The sequence below is a fragment of the Macrosteles quadrilineatus genome, unplaced genomic scaffold (assembly GCF_028750875.1).
Source record: "Macrosteles quadrilineatus isolate MER2022 unplaced genomic scaffold, UCM_ALF_1.0 Scaffold_1059__1_contigs__length_20423, whole genome shotgun sequence".
Classification (NCBI taxonomy): Eukaryota; Metazoa; Arthropoda; class Insecta; order Hemiptera; family Cicadellidae; genus Macrosteles; species Macrosteles quadrilineatus.
In genome coordinates, this window is record NW_026543652.1 from 1 (window position 1) to 20,424 (window position 20,424).

Genomic DNA, 20,424 nt, shown 5'->3' on the forward strand with positions numbered 1-20,424 from the left:
GTGTGTACAAGGTTGTACAAGTTTTTACAAGGTTGTACAAGTGTGTACAAGGGTGTAAAATCGTGTACAAGGATGTACAAGTTTGTACAAGTTTGTACAAGGTTGTACAAGTGTGTACAAGGATGTACAAGTTTGTACAAGGGTGTACAAGTGTGTACGATAAGTAAAAGTGTGTACAAGGGTGAGCAAGGTTGTACAAGTGTGTACAAGGTTGTACAAGTGTGTACAAGGTTGTACAAGTGTGTACAAGGTTGTACAAGTGTGTACAAGGTTGTACAAGTGTGTACAAGGTTGTACAAGTGTGTACAAGGGTGTAAAAGTGTGTACAAGGTTGTACAAGTTTTTACAAGGTTGTACAAGTGTGTACAAGGGTGTAAAATCGTGTACAAGGATGTACAAGTTTGTACAAGTTTGTACAAGGTTGTACAAGTGTGTACAAGGATGTACAAGTTTGTACAAGGGTGTACAAGTGTTTACGATAAGTAAAAGTGTGTACAAGGGTGTACAAGGTTGTACAAGTGTGTACAAGGTTGTACAATTGTGTACAAGGCTGTACAACTGTGTACAAGGTTGTACAATTGTGTACAAGGCTGTACAAGTGTGTACAAGGTTGTACAAGTGTGTACAAGGTTGTACAAGTGTGTACAAGGATGTACAAGTTTGTACAAGGGTGTACAAGTGTGTACGATGTGTAAAAGTTTGTACAAGGGTGTACAAGGTTGTACAAGTGTGTACAAGGTTGTACAATTGTGTACAAGGCTGTACAATTTTGTACAAGGCTGTACAAGTGTGTACAAGGCTGTACAAGTGTGTACAAGGTTGTACAATTGTGTACAAGGCTGTACAATTGTGTACAAGGTTGTACAATTGTGTACAAGGTTGTACAAGTGTGTACAAGGTTGTACAAGTGTGTACAAGGTTGTACAAGTTTTTACAAGGTTGTACAAGTGTGTACAAGGGTGTAAAATCGTGTACAAGGATGTACAAGTTTGTACAAGTTTGTACAAGGTTGTACATGTGTGTACAAGGATGTACAAGTTTGTACAAGGGTGTACAAGTGTGTACGATAAGTAAAAGTGTGTACAAGGGTGTACAAGGTTGTACAAGTGTGTACAAGGTTGTACAAGTGTGTACAAGGTTGTACAAGTGTGTACAAGGTTGTACAAGTGTGTACAAGGTTGTACAAGTGTGTACAAGGTTGTACAAGTGTGTACAAGGTTGTACAAGTGTGTACAAGGATGTACAAGTTTGTACAAGGGTGTACAAGTGTGTACGATGTGTAAAAGTTTGTACAAGGGTGTACAAGGTTGTACAAGTGTGTACAAGGTTGTACAATTGTGTACAAGGCTGTACAATTTTGTACAAGGCTGTTCAAGTGTGTACAAGGCTGTACAAGTGTGTACAAGGTTGTACAAGTGTGTACAAGGTTGTACAATTGTGTACAAGGCTGTACAACTGTGTACAAGGTTGTACAATTGTGTACAAGGCTGTACAAGTGTGTACAAGGTTGTACAAGTGTGTACAAGGTTGTACAAGTGTGTACAAGGATGTACAAATTTGTACAAGGGTGTACAAGTGTGTACGATGTGTAAAAGTTTGTACAAGGGTGTACAAGGTTGTACAAGTATGTACAAGGTTTTACAATTGTGTACAAGGCTGTACAACTGTGTACAAGGTTGTACAATTGTGTACAAGGCTGTACAAGTGTGTACAAGGTTGTACAAGTGTGTACAAGGTTGTACAAGTGTGTACAAGGATGTACAAGTTTGTACAAGGGTGTACAAGTGTGTACGATGTGTAAAAGTTTGTACAAGGGTGTACAAGGTTGTACAAGTGTGTACAAGGTTGTACAATTGTGTACAAGGCTGTACAATTTTGTACAAGGCTGTACAAGTGTGTACAAGGTTGTACAATTGTGTACAAGGCTGTACAATTGTGTACAAGGTTGTACAAGTGTGTACAAGGTTGTACAAGTGTGTACAAGGTTGTACAATTGTGTACAAGGCTGTACAAGTGTGTACAAGGTTGTACAAGTGTGTACAAGGTTGTACAAGTGTGTACAAGGTTGTACAAGTGTGTCCAAGGTTGTACAAGTGTGTACAAGTCTGTACAAGTGTGTACAAGGTTGTACAATTGTGTTTCAGGTTGTACAAGTGTGTACAAGGTTGTACAAGTGTGTACAAGGGTGTACAATCGTGTACAAGGATGTACAAGTTTGTACAAGTTTGTACAAGTTTGTACAAGGTTGTACAAGTGTGTACAAGGATGTACAAGTTTGTACAAGGGAGTACAAGTTTGTACAAGATTGTACAAGTGTGTACTGGGTTGTACAAGTGTGTACAAGATTGTATAAGTTTGTACAAGGTTGTACAAGTGTGTACAAGGGAGTACAAGTGTGTACAAATGTGTACAAGTGTGTACAAGGTTGTACAAGTGTGTACAAGGTTGTACAAGTGTGTACAAGGTTGTACAAGTGTGTACAAGCTTGTACAAGTGTGTACAAGCTTGTACAAGTGTGTACAAGGGTGTACAAGTGTGTACAAGGTTGTACAAGTGTGTACAAGCTTGTACAAGTGTGTACAAGCTTGTACAAGTGTGTACAAGGGTGTACAAGTGTGTACAAGGTTGTACAAGTTTTTACATGGTTGTACAAGTGTGTACAAGGTTGTACAAGGTTGTACAAGTGTGTACAAGGTTGTACAAGTGTGTACAAGGTTGTACAAGAGTGTACAAGGTTGTACAAATGTGTACAAGGGTGTACAAAAGTGTACAAGGGTGCACAAGTTTGAACAAAGGTGTACAAGTGTATACAAGCTTGTACAAGTGTGTACAAGCATGTACAAGTGTGTACAAGGGTGTACAGGTTTGTACAAGGTTGTACAAGTGTGTACAAGGGTGTACAAGTGTGTACAAGGTTGTACAAGTGTGTACAAGCTTGTACAAGTGTGTACAAGGGTGTACAAGTGTGTACAAGGTTGTACAAGTGTGTACAAGCTTGTACAAGTGTGTACAAGGGTGTACAAGTGTGTACAAGGTTGTACAAGTTTTTACATGGTTGTACAAGTGTGTACAAGGTTGTACAAGGTTGTACAAGTGTGTACAAGTTTGTACAAGAGTGTACAAGGTTGTACAAGTGTGTACAAGGTTGTACAAGTGTGTACAAGGTTGTACAAGTGTGTACAAGGTTGTACAAGTGTGTACAAGGTTGTACAAGTGTGTACAAGTTTGTACAAGTGTGTACAAGGTTGTACAAGTGTGTACAAGGTTGTACAAGTGTGTACAAGGTTGTACAAGTGTGTACAAGGGTGTACAAGTGTGTACAAGGTTGTACAAGTTTTTACAAGGTTGTACAAGTTTTTACAAGGTTGTACAAGTGTGTACAAGGGTGTAAAATCGTGTACAAGGATGTACAAGTTTGTACAAGTTTGTACAAGGTTGTACAAGTGTGTACAAGGATGTACAAGTTTGTACAAGGGTGTACAAGTGTGTACGATAAGTAAAAGTGTGTACAAGGGTGTACAAGGTTGTACAAGTGTGTACAAGGTTGTACAATTGTGTACAAGGCTGTACAACTGTGTACAAGGTTGTACAATTGTGTACAAGGCTGTACAAGTGTGTACAAGGTTGTACAAATGTGTACAAGGTTGTACAAGTGTGTACAAGGATGTACAAGTTTGTACAAGGGTGTACAAGTGTGTACGATGTGTAAAAGTTTGTACAAGGGTGTACAAGGTTGTACAAGTGTGTACAAGGTTGTACAATTGTGTACAAGGCTGTACAATTTTGTACAAGGCTGTACAAGTGTGTACAAGGCTGTACAAGTGTGTACAAGGTTGTACAATTGTGTACAAGGCTGTACAATTGTGTACAAGGTTGTACAAGTGTGTACAAGGTTGTACAAGTGTGTACAAGGTTGTACAATTGTGTACAAGGCTGTACAAGTGTGTACAAGGTTGTACAAGTGTGTACAAGGTTGTACAAGTGTGTACAAGGTTGTACAAGTGTGTACAAGGTTGTACAAGTGTGTACAAGGTTGTACAAGTGTGTACAAGGTTGTACAAGTTTTTACAAGGTTGTACAAGTGTGTACAAGGGTGTAAAATCGTGTACAAGGATGTACAAGTTTGTACAAGTTTGTACAAGGTTGTACAAGTGTGTACAAGGATGTACAAGTTTGTACAAGGGTGTACAAGTGTGTACGATAAGTAAAAGTGTGTACAAGGGTGTACAAGGTTTCCAATGTGTACAAGGTTGTACAATTGTGTACAAGGCTGTACAACTGTGTACAAGGTTGTACAATTGTGTACAAGGCTGTACAAGTGTGTACAAGGTTGTACAAGTGTGTACAAGGTTGTACAAGTGTTTACAAGGATGTACAAGTTTGTACAAGGGTGTACAAGTGTGTACGATGTGTAAAAGTTTGTACAAGGGTGTACAAGGTTGTACAAGTGTGTACAAGGTTGTACAATTGTGTACAAGGCTGTACAATTGTGTACAAGGCTTTACAAGTGTGTACAAGGCTGTACAAGTGTGTACAAGGTTGTACAAGTGTGTACAAGGCTGTACAATTTTTACAAGGCTGTACAAGTGTGTACAAGGTTGTACAATTGTGTACAAGGCTGTACAATTGTGTACAAGGCTGTACAATTGTGTACAAGGCTGTACAACTGTGTACAAGGTTGTACAATTGTGTACAAGGCTGTACAAGTGTGTACAAGGTTGTACAAGTGTGTACAAGGTTGTACAAGTGTGTACAAGGATGTACAAGTTTGTACAAGGGTGTACAAGTGTGTACGATGTGTAAAAGTTTGTACAAGGGTGTACAAGGTTGTACAAGTGTGTACAAGGTTGTACAATTGTGTACAAGGCTGTACAACTGTGTACAAGGTTGTACAATTGTGTACAAGGCTGTACAAGTGTGTACAAGGTTGTACAAGTGTGTATAAGGTTGTACAAGTGTGTACAAGGATGTACAAGTTTGTACAAGGGTGTACAAGTGTGTACGATGTGTAAAAGTTTGTACAAGGGTGTACAAGGTTGTACAAGTGTGTACAAGGTTGTACAATTGTGTACAAGGCTGTACAATTTTGTACAAGGCTGTACAAGTGTGTACAAGGTTGTACAATTGTGTACAAGGCTGTACAATTGTGTACAAGGTTGTACAAGTGTGTACAAGGTTGTACAAGTGTGTACAAGGTTGTACAATTGTGTACAAGGCTGTACAAGTGTGTACAAGGTTGTACAAGTGTGTACAAGGTTGTACAAGTGTGTACAAGGTTGTACAAGTGTGTACAAGGTTGTACAAGTGTGTACAAGGTTGTACAAGTGTGTACAAGGTTGTACAATTGTGTGTCAGGTTGTACAAGTGTGTACAAGGTTGTACAAGTGTGTACAAGGTTGTACAAGTGTGTACAAGGGTGTACAATCGTGTACAAGGATGTACAAGTTTGTACAAGTTTGTACAAGTTTGTACAAGGTTGTACAAGTGTGTACAAGGATGTACAAGTTTGTACAAGGTTGTACAAGTGTGTACAAGGATGTACAAGTTTGTACAAGGGAGTACAAGTTTGTACAAGATTGTACAAGGTTGTACAAGGCTGTACAAGTGTGTACAAGGTTGTACAAGGTTGTACAAGGCTGTACAAGTGTGTACAAGGTTGTACAAGGTTGTACAAGTGTGTACATTGTGTACAAGTTTTTACAAGGTTGTACAAGTGTGTACAAGGTTGTACAAGTGTGTACAAGGCTGTACAAGTGTGTACAAGGTTGTACAAGTGTGTACAAGGTTGTACAATTGTGTACAAGGCTGTACAAGTGTGTACAAGGTTGTACAAGTGTGTACAAGGCTGTACAATTGTGTACAAATGTGTACAAGTTTTACAAGGTTGTACAAGTGTGTACAAGGTTGTACAAGTTGTGTACAAGGTTGTACATGTGTGTACAAGGGTGTACAAGTTTTTACAAGGCTGTACAAGTGTGTACAAGGTTGTACAAGGTTGTACAAGGCTGTACAAGTGTGTACAAGGTTGTACAAGGTTGTACAAGTGTGTACATTGTGTACAAGTTTTTACAAGGTTGTACAAGTGTGTACAAGGTTGTACAAGTGTGTACAAGGCTGTACAATTGTGTACAAGGTTGTACAAGTGTGTACAAGGTTGTACAAGTGTGTACAAGGTTGTACAATTGTGTACAAGGCTGTACAAGTGTGTACAAGGTTGTACAAGTGTGTACAAGGCTGTACAATTGTGTACAAGGTTGTACAAGTGTGTACAAGGTTGTACAAGTGTGTACAAGGTTGTACAATTGTGTACAAGGCTGTACAAGTGTGTTCAAGGTTGTACAAGTGTGTACAAGGTTGTACAAGTGTGTACAAGGGTGTACAATTGTGTACAAGGATGTACAAGTGTGTACAAGGTTGTACAAGTGTGTACAAGGATGTACAAGTTTGTACAAGAGCTGTACAAGTGTGTACGAAGTGTAAAAGTTTGTACAAGGGTGTACAAGTTTGTACAAGTGTGTACAAGGTTGTACAATTGTGTACAAGGCTGTACAAGTGTGTACAAGGTTGTACAATTTTGTACAAGGCTGTACAAGTGTGTACAAGGTTGTACAAGTGTGTACAAGGCTCTACAATTGTGTACAAGGTTGTACAAGTGTGTACAAGGTAGTACAAGTGTGTACAAGGTTGTACAATTGTGTACAAGGCTGTACAAGTGTGTACAAGGTTGTACAATTGTGTACAAGGCTGTACAAGTGTGTAAAAGGTTGTACAAGTGTGTACAAGGTTGTACAAGTGTGTACAAGGTTGTACAAGTGTGTACAAGGTTGTACAAGTGTGTACAAGGTTGTTCAAGTGTGTACGAGGTTGTACAATTGTGTACATGGTTGTACAAGTGTGTACAAGGTTGTACAATTGTGTACAAGGCTGTAAAAGTGTGTACAATCGTGTACAAATGTGTACAAGTTTTACAAGGTTGTACAAGTGTGTACAAGGTTGTACAAGTTGTGTACAAGGTTGTACATGTGTGTACAAGGGTGTACAAGTTTTTACAAGGCTGTACAAGTGTGTACAAGGTTGTACAAGGTTGTACAAGGCTGTACAAGTGTGTACAAGGTTGTACAAGGTTGTACAAGTGTGTACATTGTGTACAAGTTTTTACAAGGTTGTACAAGTGTGTACAAGGTTGTACAAGTGTGTACAAGGCTGTACAATTGTGTACAAGGTTGTACAAGTGTGTACAAGGTTGTACAAGTGTGTACAAGGTTGTACAATTGTGTACAAGGCTGTACAAGTGTGTACAAGGTTGTACAAGTGTGTACAAGGCTGTACAATTGTGTACAAGGTTGTACAAGTGTGTACAAGGTTGTACAAGTGTGTACAAGGTTGTACAATTGTGTACAAGGCTGTACAAGTGTGTTCAAGGTTGTACAAGTGTGTACAAGGTTGTACAAGTGTGTACAAGGGTGTACAATTGTGTACAAGGATGTACAAGTGTGTACAAGGTTGTACAAGTGTGTACAAGGATGTACAAGTTTGTACAAGAGCTGTACAAGTGTGTACGAAGTGTAAAAGTTTGTACAAGGGTGTACAAGTTTGTACAAGTGTGTACAAGGTTGTACAATTGTGTACAAGGCTGTACAAGTGTGTACAAGGTTGTACAATTTTGTACAAGGCTGTACAAGTGTGTACAAGGTTGTACAAGTGTGTACAAGGCTCTACAATTGTGTACAAGGTTGTACAAGTGTGTACAAGGTAGTACAAGTGTGTACAAGGTTGTACAATTGTGTACAAGGCTGTACAAGTGTGTACAAGGTTGTACAATTGTGTACAAGGCTGTACAAGTGTGTAAAAGGTTGTACAAGTGTGTACAAGGTTGTACAAGTGTGTACAAGGTTGTACAAGTGTGTACAAGGTTGTACAAGTGTGTACAAGGTTGTTCAAGTGTGTACGAGGTTGTACAATTGTGTACATGGTTGTACAAGTGTGTACAAGGTTGTACAATTGTGTACAAGGCTGTAAAAGTGTGTACAAGTTTGTACAAGGTTGTACAAGTGTGTACAAGGGTGTACAAGTTTTAACAAGGTTGTACAAGTGTGTACAAGGTTGTACAAGTGTGTACAAGGCTGTACAATTGTGTACAAGGTTGTACAAGTGTGTACAAGGTTGTACAAGTGTGTACAAGGTTGTACAATTGTGTACAAGGCTGTACAAGTGTGTACAAGGTTGTAAAAGTGTGTACAAGGCTGTACAATTGTGTACAAGGTTGTACAAGTGTGTACAAGGTTGTACAAGTGTGTACAAGGTTGTACAATTGTGTACAAGACTGTACAAGTGTGTACAAAGTTGTGCAAGTGTGTACAAGGTTGTACAAGTGTGTACAAGGTTGTACAATTGTGTACAAGGTTGTACAAGTGTGTACAATGTTGTACAAGTGTGTACAATCGTGTACAAGGATGTACAAGTTTGTACAAGATTGTAAAATTGTGTACTGGGTTGTACAAGTGTGTACAAGATTGTATAAGTTTGTACAAGGTTGTACAAGTGTGTACAAGGGTGTAAAAGTGTGTACAAATGTGTACAAGTGTGTACAGGGGTGTACAAGTTTGTACAACTGTGTACAAGTTTTACAAGGTTGTACAAGTGTGTACAAGGTTGTACAAGTTGTGTACTGGGTTGTACAAGTGTGTACAAGATTGTATAAGTTTGTACAAGGTTGTACAAGTGTGTACAAGGGTGTACAAGTGTGTACAAATGTGTACAAGTGTGTACAGGGGTGTACAAGTTTGTACAAGGGTGTACAAGTTTTACAAGGTTGTACAAGTGTGTACAAGGTTATACAAGTTGTGTACAAGGTTGTACATGTGTGTACAAGGGTGTACAAGTGTGTACAAGGTTGTACAAGTGTGTACAAGCTTGTACAAGTGTGTACAAGCTTGTACAAGTGTGTACAAGGGTGTACAAGTGTGTACAAGGTTGTACAAGTTTTTACAAGGTTGTACAAGTGTGTACAAGGCGGTAAAATCGTGTACAAGGATGTACAAGTTTGTACAAGTTTGTACAAGGTTGTACAAGTGTGTACAAGGATGTACAAGTTTGTACAAGGGTGTACAAGTGTGTACGATAAGTAAAAGTGTGTACAAGGGTGTACAAGGTTTTACAAGTTTGTACAAGGTTGTACAATTGTGTACAAGGCTGTACAAGTGTGTACAAAGTTGTACAATTGTGTACAAGGCTGTACAAGTGTGTACAAGATTGTACAAGTGTGTACAAGGTTGTACAAGTGTGTACAAGGATGTACAAGTTTGTACAAGGGTGTACAAGTGTGTACGATGTGTAAAAGTTTGTACAAGGGTGTACAAGGTTGTACAAGTGTGTACAAGGTTGTACAATTGTGTACAAGGCTGTACAAGTGTGTACAAGGTTGTACAATTTTGTACAAGGCTGTACAAGTGTGTACAAGGTTGTACAAGTGTGTACAAGGCTGTACAATTGTGTACAAGGTTGTACAAGTGTGTACAAGGTTGTACAAGTGTGTACAAGGTTGTACAATTGTGTAGAAGGCTGTACAAGTGTGTACAAGGTTGTACAAGTGCGTACAAGGTTGTACAAGTGCGTACAAGGTTGTAGAAGTGTGTACAAGGTTGTACAAGTGTGTACAAGGTTGTACAAGTGTGTACAAGGTTGTACAAGTGTGTACAAGGTTGTACAATTGTGTATCAGGTTGTACAAGTGTGTACAAGGATATACAAGTTTGTACAAGTGTGTACAATCGTGTACAAGGTTGTACAAGTGTGTACAAGGTTGTACAAGTGTGTACAAGGTTGTACAATTGTGTAGAAGGCTGTACAAGTGTGTACAAGGTTGTACAAGTGTGTACAAGGTTGTACAATTGTGTACAAGGCTGTACAAGTGTGTACAAGGTTGTACAAGTGTGTACAAGGTTGTACAAGTGTGTACAAGGTTGTACAAGTGTGTACAAGGTTGTACAAGTGTGTACAAGGTTGTACAAGTGTGTACAAGGTTGTACAATTGTGTGTCAGGTTGTACAAGTGTGTACAAGGTTGTACAAGTGTGTACAAGGGTGTACAATAGTGTACAAGGATGTACAAGTTTGTACAAGTTTGTACAAGGTTGTACAAGTGTGTACAAGGATGTACAAGTTTGTACAAGGGAGTAAAAGTTTGTACAAGATTGTACAAGTGTGTACTGGGTTGTACAAGTGTGTACAAGATTGTATAAGTTTGTACAAGGTTGTACAAGTGTGTACAAGGGTGTACAAGTGTGTACAAATGTGTACAAGTTTTACAAGGTTGTACAAGTGTGTACAAGGTTGTACAAGTTGTGTACAAGGTTGTACATGTGTGTACAAGGGTGTACAAGTTTTTACAAGGCTGTACAAGTGTAAACAAGGTTGTACAAGGTTGTACAAGGCTGTACAAGTGTGTACAAGGTTGTACAAGGTTGTACAAGTGTGTACATTGTGTACAAGTTTTTACAAGGTTGTAAAAGTGTGTACAAGGTTGTACAAGTGTGTACAAGGCTGTACAATTGTGTACAAGGTTGTACAAGTGTGTACAAGGTTGTACAAGTGTGTACAAGGTTGTACAATTGTGTACAAGGCTGTACAAGTGTGTACAAGGTTGTACAAGTGTGTACAAGGCTGTACAATTGTGTACAAGGTTGTACAAGTGTGTACAAGGTTGTACAAGTGTGTACAAGGTTGTACAATTGTGTACAAGGCTGTACAAGTGTGTTCAAGGTTGTACAAGTGTGTACAAGGTTGTACAAGTGTGTACAAGGGTGTACTATTGTGTACAAGGATGTACAAGTGTGTACAAGGTTGTACAAGTGTGTACAAGGATGTACAAGTTTGTACAAGGGCTGTACAAGTGTGTACGAAGTGTAAATGTTTGTACAAGGGTGTACAAGTTTGTACAAGTGTGTACAAGGTTGTACAATTGTGTACAAGGCTGTACAAGTGTGTACAAGGTTGTACAATTTTGTACAAGGCTGTACAAGTGTGTACAAGGTTGTACAAGTGTGTACAGGGCTCTACAATTGTGTACAAGGTTGTACAAGTGTGTACAAGGTTGTACAAGTTTGTACAAGGTTGTACAATTGTGTACAAGGGTTTACAAGTGTGTACAAGGTTGTACAATTGTGTACAAGGCTGTACAAGTGTGTAAAAGGTTGTACAAGTGTGTACAAGGTTGTACAAGTGTGTACAAGGTTTTACAAGTGTGTACAAGGTTGTTCAAGTGTGTACAAGGTTGTACAAGTGTGTACGAGGTTTCAAAATTGTGTACAAGGTTGTACAAGTGTGTACAAGGTTGTACAATTGTGTACAAGGCTGTACAAGTGTGTACAAGGTTGTACAAGGTTGTACAAGTGTGTACAAGGGTGTACAAGTTTTAACAAGGTTGTACAAGTGTGTACAAGGTTGTACAAGTGTGTACAAGGCTGTACAATTGTGTACAAGGTTGTACAAGTGTGTACAAGGTTGTACAATTGTGTACAAGACTGTACAAGTGTGTACAAAGTTGTGCAAGTGTGTACAAGGTTGTACAAGTGTGTACAAGGTTGTACAATTGTGTACAAGGTTGTACAAGTGTGTACAATGTTGTACAAGTGTGTACAATCGTGTACAAGGATGTACAAGTTTGTACAAGATTGTAAAATTGTGTACTGGGTTGTACAAGTGTGTACAAGATTGTATAAGTTTGTACAAGGTTGTACAAGTGTGTACAAGGGTGTAAAAGTGTGTACAAATGTGTACAAGTGTGTACAGGGGTGTACAAGTTTGTACAACTGTGTACAAGTTTTACAAGGTTGTACAAGTGTGTACAAGGTTGTACAAGTTGTGTACTGGGTTGTACAAGTGTGTACAAGATTGTATAAGTTTGTACAAGGTTGTTGGGGGGTAAACTTCGATATGGTGGACTGTATAAAAAATGAGGGATGTGAGATATATTATGTTAAGATCAGCTTTAGAGACACACTGTGAGCACAAAATAATAAACTTTTAAATAGGAAGAAATGTGATTTGGTACCTTCCTTTTTACTGAAGTGATGTCTAGTAGACCGTTGACGCACTTGATGTTTGCTGGCCAGCTTTCGCGTACGCGACCGGTAGTTGCACCAAGAACAGTTTGAATACAGTTTTTAACTATTCAGTTCACTTTTTTGTTAGGTGTGTCACAAATAAATACATAAGATAAACATACGATAATATAAGTTCAATTTATATGCCACAAATAGAGTAGGGGAATATTATAATACAAAACTAGGGAAAATGGCGAGAACATGATGCCGGGTTGAAGAGTACATGGGGAATGGGGGAAATTGCCAGACATCACGTGACAGGGCAAGGGTCAGAACAAAATATGAATGAAGTCTGGATTCACCTGGTTGCGTAGATGCTTGAATACGGAACATGCCGCCCGCCTTGAACCATACATGGTTCAACAGAGATTCATAAATTGATTCATTGACTCATAAATGGGCACAAGTAATACAATGTAGATATATATACACAATAGATAATGATGACACACCTAATTATAAGATATGATAAATATGATAATTATAAATATAAATAAACATGAAATAGGACATTGAATAGAAATATTTTGTGATTAGGGGAGCGGGTACACCTTGGTAGCAGGGCGACAGAAGATTCCTCTCGAAGTCTTGATGGAGACAACTCGAACGATGCCATCTGCTCCAGGTGATGTCTTCACAATGCGACCAAGAGGCCAGAGAAGTGGTGGTGTTTTTGGGTCATGGATAATGACTAAATCGCCTACTTCAAGATTCTTGTTTGGCTTTATCCACTTTTTCCTTTGTTGAAGCTGGTGCAAATACTCTTGGTGCCACCTTCTCCAGAAGCGCTGATGTAGAGCCTGAACTGTTTGCCAATGCTTTAGTCGATTGTCAGGAATATCGGATACATTTACTTCAGGTACTGCAACAAGAGATGTCCCGATGAGGAAATGACCTGGGGTGAGTGCTGTGATGTCAGATGGATCTGCTGATAGAGCTGTTAGTGGACGAGAGTTCAATACTGCTTCCACCTGCGTGACAAGAGTTATCAGCTCCATTAGTGTTAGAATTTGATCTCCAATTACTCTCTTGAGATGGTACTTTGAGCTCTTTATGGCACTCTCCCAAAGGCCTCCTTGGTGAGGCGCGGCTGGTGGTTGGAAATGAAAATTAATTGAATGATCGAGGGCAAAGTTCGTGAGAGCATCTTGAGTATTCCTTTCATCAATGAAATTCTGGAAGGTCTTATTCAGTTGCTTGGAGGCACCGACATAGTTCGTTCCACAATCAGAGTATAGGTGAGCACAAAGTCCACGACGAGAAACAAATCTTTTAAGAGCAGCAATGAATGAGTCCACTGAGAGATCAGTTACAACTTCCAAGTGCACCGCTTTTGTGGTAAAGCAAACAAATAGGCAGAGGTATGACTTAAGCTTTTGAGAATTCCTAGTGGTGTGTACTTTCACTTCAAAGTGACCGCTATAATCCATGCCAGTATGATAGAATGGTCTTACAGGCCGTAGTCGAGTTTCGGGTAAGTCTCCCATAAGTGGAGGTTGATTTGTAGGTTTCAACTTAAAACATCTTTGACATTTAAAGATTACAGATCTGATTACACTACGAGCAGATAATATCCATACTTCTTGAGTGAGGATCGATTGCAGCAACTGAGGGCCTGCGTGTAAATATTTGAGATGATAGTGCATGACCAACAGTTTTACAACATTATGAGATTTAGGTAACAGGATTGGGTATTTGGCATCTTGAGTAAGGTTCGAATGTTTCAACCTACCGCCTACTCTTACCAAACCGTTATCGTCAATGTAAGGTGATAACCGAGCCAGTCTTAAGCTGCACTGAGTGCCCTTTTTCAGAGCTGTGATGTCATCCTTGAAAGATGAAATTTGAATGAGTTTGAAGAGATTCATTTTAGCAGAAGAGATCTCTTTATAACTAAGTTGTCCAGCTAGTCGGGCGTTCCCACGAAGATAATGGATGAATCGTAGAACATAAGCAGTGACATTTACAAGTTTTCTAAAGCATGAGAATTTTTCAAGTAAATCAAATCTGTCATTTTCTAACTTTTCAACGTTAACTAGGACATTCAAGGGATTTGGTTTGACTTCAAGAGTGTCTTGATCAGTGATTAAACTGAATTCGGGCTTTGGCCAAAGATCTGATGACAAGTATAACCATTCAGGTCCCTTCCACCACAATTGGTGGCTTAAGAGTTGAGATGGGGAGAGTCCTCGGGTTGCACAATCTGCTGGGTTGTCTAGGGACTTGACGTAATGCCATGATTCAGGAGAAATTAATTCTTGTAGTTCTGAGACACGGTTGGCCACATAAACTTTTAAGCGATAGGGGTGAGTGCGTATCCATGTAAGAACAATGGTAGAGTCACACCATGCATACATCGAGTCAATCTTAATGTGGGACGAAAGAAGATTTGAACAGTATTGCAGGAGCTTTCCAAGTAGGTGAGCACCGCACAGTTCGAGACGAGGCAGAGATACTCTTTTTAGTGGGGCGACTTTAGATTTGGCCATTATCAGATTAATTTTAACATCATTCGATAAGTTGATCACACGGAGGTAGACTACTGCAGCATATCCTTTCTCCGAAGCATCGCTGAAACCATGAAGTTCTGCAAGCTTATGAGTTGAGGTAAAGATGTAACGTGGGATCCTTAGGTTTTGGATCACGGGTAGTTCTTCTAAAAAGGAAATCCATTTTGTTCTTATCTCATCTTGAATTGGATCATCCCATTTTAGACCTGTGGTCCAAAGATATTGAATGAGTGTTTTAGCCCAAAATATTACAGGTGTGAGAAATCCTGGGAGATCATAGAGTTTAGCGATTGTTGAGAGAATCATTCTCTTGGTTAGCAAGTGGCCTACTTCAACATTCTTTACTTTGTATGAGAGCATGTCTGTCTCTGGGGTCCATCTTAAACCCAATACACTGTAGAAGGCCTCACTACCATCAGTCAACTCCACTGGTGATTCTTTGTGTTCGACTGGAATCTGATCCAAGAGTTGGGGTGCATTACTGATCCACTTACGGAGTTCAAAACCGCCTTTAGACAGCAATGTTTTCAGTTCATTTTGAGCTGACATAGCTTTATCGAGATCTTCAGCTCCAGCTATAATATCATCATAGAAGATAGACTTGGTCAAGATATCAGAAGCTTGTGGGTATGGTTGACCTTCGTCCAAAACTAGCTGGTGCAAGGTTTTGATTGCAATAAAAGGGGAACAATTAAGCCCATATGTAACTGTATTGAGTTTGTACGTTTGGAGTGGATCATCTGGACTAGCACGCCAGTATATCATTTGATAACTTTTGTCCTTATCAGAAACCAAGATCTGACGATACATTTGACGTATGTCACAGGTGAATACAATTTTATGACATCTAAAATACAATAAAACATCACTGATATCATTTTGAAGTTTGGGACCAGGCATGAGAATGTCGTTCAATGATATGCCATTAGTAGTTTTAGCGCTGCCGTCAAAAACAACACGTATTTTTGAATTCGGGGGATTCTCCTTGAAGACACCGTGGTGAGGCAAATAATAGTATTCAGAGGTAGGAGGTTCTTTACAAATAGTCATATGACCTGATTCAATGTAGTCATCCATAAATTCAGAATAGAGCCTTTGTAACTCGGGTTGATTAGAGAATTTCCTTTCCATCGAGCTAAGTCTCAATTGTGCTTTGGTACAAGATTCACCAAGAGGGGAATGATTTGGTTTCTTGGGCAGCTCGATTATGTAACGACCTGAGTCATCACGTCTATGGGTGTTTTCAAAATGTTGTAAACAGAGGGTATCTTCCTCAGTCTGAGCCTTGATCCGTATTGGGGGTTCTTCTAGCGTCCAGAATTTTTGAAGTGAATTATGAAGGTCCAAATCATGAGTTGTCAAGAGTGAGATGGGAAATGTGTTTGATGAGTTTCCTGCTACAGAGGCTACAGGAGCGAGGCCCATCACAACAAAACCAAAAATGGTTCCAAGAGCTTGAGGTAAATTTTGTCCTAATCTATGCTGTTCGCCTGTGAGGGTTAGGGCAAATAAGTCTGCACCGATAAGTAAATCTATCTCTCCAGGCTGATCGAAACAGGGATCGGCTAGGATAAAATGTTTCAAAGATTCCTTAACCTGGTGTGAAACTGGTATCTGAGGCAGGGGTGATGTGATACTACTCAAAACCATACAAGGATGGTTTTTAGCCAAAGGATTTCCATTGATCGCAGACATGTTGACATGTACGATACCTCTAGAATTAATAACTGCACCAGAGATTCCTTTTATTTCATCATGGAGTCGAGTACGTGGGGCGTTGATGAGTTGAATAGCTTTCTCTGATATAAGGGTAAGTTGGGCAGCGGAGTCGAGCACAGCACGGAGTACAGTATGTTGACCATGTTGTGAAGAGACATGAACTAAACATGTACCAAGAAGGATTGTGGTTTTAGTTGGATTGAGTTGACTAGACAATCCTACAAAAGCGTTAACGTTTGTAGAAGCAGTAGGATTAATAGTTGTTGTATTCTTTGAAGATGAATGAGGTGTGTAGGTCTTATTTTGAGGAGACAGCTTAGTTTGATAGCTTGACTGTGACTGAAGTGAACTACGTGTGGGCTCATGCAATAGAGTATGGTGATGTTTGGAGCAAATCTGACACACTTTACTTGAGGGGCAGTTGAAAGTGTTATGAAGATAACCGAGGCAGTTTGTACAAATCCTATTCTTGCGAATAAACTCAGATCTTTCACTCACACTTCTAGCTAGGAAATTTTGACACTTGTATATGTTGTGATCTGCAGCTTGACAAAATCTACAAGAGTTGGTTGTGGCGACAAGAGCAGTTTTTGTATGGTTGGTGAAATGTGGCTTACTTTCACGCGTAAACTTATTAGGCCTAGTTATGTTTGTAGGACACTTTAGGCCAGTGGAATACTTTGAGGTAGATGGTGAACTGAGACAAATACTAGCACCTTCTAAACGTTTGAATTCCATTTCAAGAAAGGTCATTAAATCATTAACAAGAGGGATCTCGTTGTTTAAGGCGCGAGAGTCTTCAAAAGATTTTCTAATATCAGCTGGGATCTTCTTTAAAAGTGTTAAGACTAACAGGGTGTTTTCAGTTGTAATGTCATGATTTAAGTTTTTCAAGGCTTGAGTATTTTCCTTATATACAGTGAGAAATGATTGTAAGCTCTTAAGCGAACCACTAGTAATGGGCGACAAATCCAGAATTTTTGTAACAAGCTGAGTGACAATACGTCTCTTGTTTTCATAGCGATCCTTGAGAAGTCGAAGGGCTACCACATAGTTTTCAGGAGTAATATTAAGACTCTTAACCAAGTCTAAGGGCTCACCACTCAGGGCACTAAGCAAATACTGAAACTTATTCACTGGGGAGACAGAATTATTCGCATTGACAGAGGCTTCAAAAATATTATAGAAACTAACCCACTCTTCATAGTTACCACTAAATTTAGGCAACTCAAATTTAGGCAGGCGCAGAGAAGCTGGAGGTGGAGTAGGTGTTACAACAGGTTCAACTGGCAAAAGAACTTTAATGTCACTTATAAGGGCTACATACAAGTCAGAAAGTTCATCATGCATTGAAAATGATTCCTCCTCATCACAATCAGAAGCAGGGTCATCAGTCACAACTCTATTAAATAAAGTTTTAAAGTCAGTAAATAGATCTCTGACCTCCTCATTATAATTGTGTAAACGCTGTATATTAGCAGGAGTCAATTCTTGACCTTCAGTTCGAGGAAGTTGGTTTGACAAATATTTATTTATTTTCTGAAACCTGTTTTTAACAAGTTTTGCTTTTCTTTGTAGGGTAGTGAATCTCATCATGAACAAACAAATTAAATAACACACAACAAGAATAGATGAGTTTTCATAAAATAGCCCAATATCTTAAATTAATAATGATCTCATAAATCTAGGCCTACTGAAGTGCATAAATCAATTTGCAATTCAACTTCAATAGTAAAGTGAAGTCAATTATCAATTTGTTATTATCACCAATAATCTCTGTTGACAATAATATTTACAATAATGAATAAAGAGAGTATAGCAATAACAATAATTACCAGTTTTCTCCAGTTCAGGACCCTTATCAATTAGTATTTGATTAAATAAATAATGTCTTCATTTTTCAACAACATAAACAAACTTGCAGGTTATGTTGATATGTTTCAATTCAATATCGGGTTATATTTAAACAAACAGCTGATGTAGATGAACAGAGTTTTGATGAGTTGAGTTTTCAGTTTAATAGCAGACAGGTGATTGGTTCGTCCTCAGTTCCACCGTTTCACTAATCTTGCAGGTTATTGGTTGCCATGTAGCGCAGAGCGATCTGTTGGCGAAGTTGAGAACTACCAACTACCAAGGTGTATCGCAAAGGACAGAACGTTGTTGCAAAATGGCGGACAATGGGATAGAATATTTCAGGGAAATAACTACTAACTAACTTTGCAATTTTATTTATAAACCCAAATAATAAGACTGAATTGATTGTGAGACCTTATTATTTAAAAGGATTTTATGGATGAGATGTGAATAAATATTCAATCCTAAAAATGTTCTACGCTTGATTTATTTCAAGACAAACTAGGTAGGCCTAACTTGACGTGATTTAGGTGGCAGTGACAAAATTGAACATGAAAATAATTGTCTGGTATGAAACAGGAATGGACATTAAAATTGTTCGTAATAATGTTTCACAAGACAAAATATTACCAGTTAGGGATGTGACACTGATCATAAACATTCATTTGAGAAATAAATTATTGTACTGTATCAATTATATTTTAATTGGCAAATGTAATCCGGGTCGACAGGACCAGCGAATGGGGGGTAAACTTCGATATGGTGGACTGTATAAAAAATGAGGGATGTGAGATATATTATGTTAAGATCAGCTTTAGAGACACACTGTGAGCACAAAATAATAAACTTTTAAATAGGAAGAAATGTGATTTGGTACCTTCCTTTTTACTGAAGTGATGTCTAGTAGACCGTTGACGCACTTGATGTTTGCTGGCCAGCTTTCGCGTACGCGACCGGTAGTTGCACCAAGAACAGTTTGAATACAGTTTTTAACTATTCAGTTCACTTTTTTGTTAGGTGTGTCACAAATAAATACATAAGATAAACATACGATAATATAAGTTCAATTTATATGCCACAAATAGAGTAGGGGAATATTATAATACAAAACTAGGGAAAATGGCGAGAACATGATGCCGGGTTGAAGAGTACATGGGGAATGGGGGAAATTGCCAGACATCACGTGACAGGGCAAGGGTCAGAACAAAATATGAATGAAGTCTGGATTCACCTGGTTGCGTAGATGCTTGAATACGGAACAGTTGTTACAAGTGTGTACAAGGGTGTACAAGTGTGTACCAAATGTGTACAAGTGTGTACAGGGGTGTACAAGTTTGTACAAGGGTGTACAAGTTTTACAAGGTTGTACAAGTGTGTACAAGGTTATACAAGTTGTGTACAAGGTTGTACATGTGTGTACAAGGGTGTACAAGTGTGTACAAGGTTGTACAAGGTGTGTACAAGCTTGTACAAGTGTGTACAAGGGTGTACAAGTGTGTACAAGGTTGTACAAGTTTTTACAAGGTTGTACAAGTGTGTACAAGGCGGTAAAATCGTGTACAAGGATGTACAAGTTTGTACAAGTTTGTACAAGGTTGTACAAGTGTGTACAAGGATGTACAAGTTTGTACAAGGGTGTACAAGTGTGTACGATAAGTAAAAGTGTGTACAAGGGTGTACAAGGTTGTACAAGTTTGTACAAGGTTGTACAATTGTGTACAAGGCTGTACAAGTGTGTACAAAGTTGTACAATTGTGTACAAGGCTGTACAAGTGTGTACAAGATTGTACAAGTGTGTACAAGGTTGTACAAGTGTGTACAAGGATGTACAAGTTTGTACAAGGGTGTACAGTGTGTACGATGTGTAAAAAGTTTGTACAAGGGTGTACAAGGTTGTACAAGTGTGTACAAGGTTGTACAATTGTGTACAAGGCTGTACAAGTGTGTACAAGGTTGTACAATTTTGTACAAGGCTGTACAAGTGTGTACAAGGTGTACAAGTGTGTACAAGGCTGTACAGATTGTGTACAAGGTTTGTACAAGTGTGTACAAGGTTGTACAAGTGTGTACAAGGTTGTACAATTGTGTAGAAGGCTGTACAAGTGTGTTACAAGGTTGTACAAGTGCGTACAAGGTTGTACAAGTGCGTACAAGTTGTAGAAGTGTGTACAAGGTTGTACAGTGTGTACAAGGTTGTACAAGTGTGTACAAGGTTGTACAAGTGTGTACAAGGTTG

The 20,424-nt window shown here is 38.9% G+C and overlaps 1 protein-coding gene across 1 annotated transcript; it reads right to left on the reverse strand.

Annotated features, from left to right (window-relative positions):
- Positions 1–12,635: 12,635 nt before the first annotated feature.
- LOC128982711 (uncharacterized) lies at positions 12,636–17,733 on the reverse strand (the record flags this gene model as incomplete). The annotated part of the gene is made up of 2 exons (XM_054401648.1): positions 12,636–16,549; positions 17,543–17,733. Coding segments are annotated over 2 exons (4,105 nt in total), but the record flags the coding sequence as incomplete, so codon positions are not given.
- Between the last annotated feature and the right edge of the window lie 2,691 nt (positions 17,734–20,424).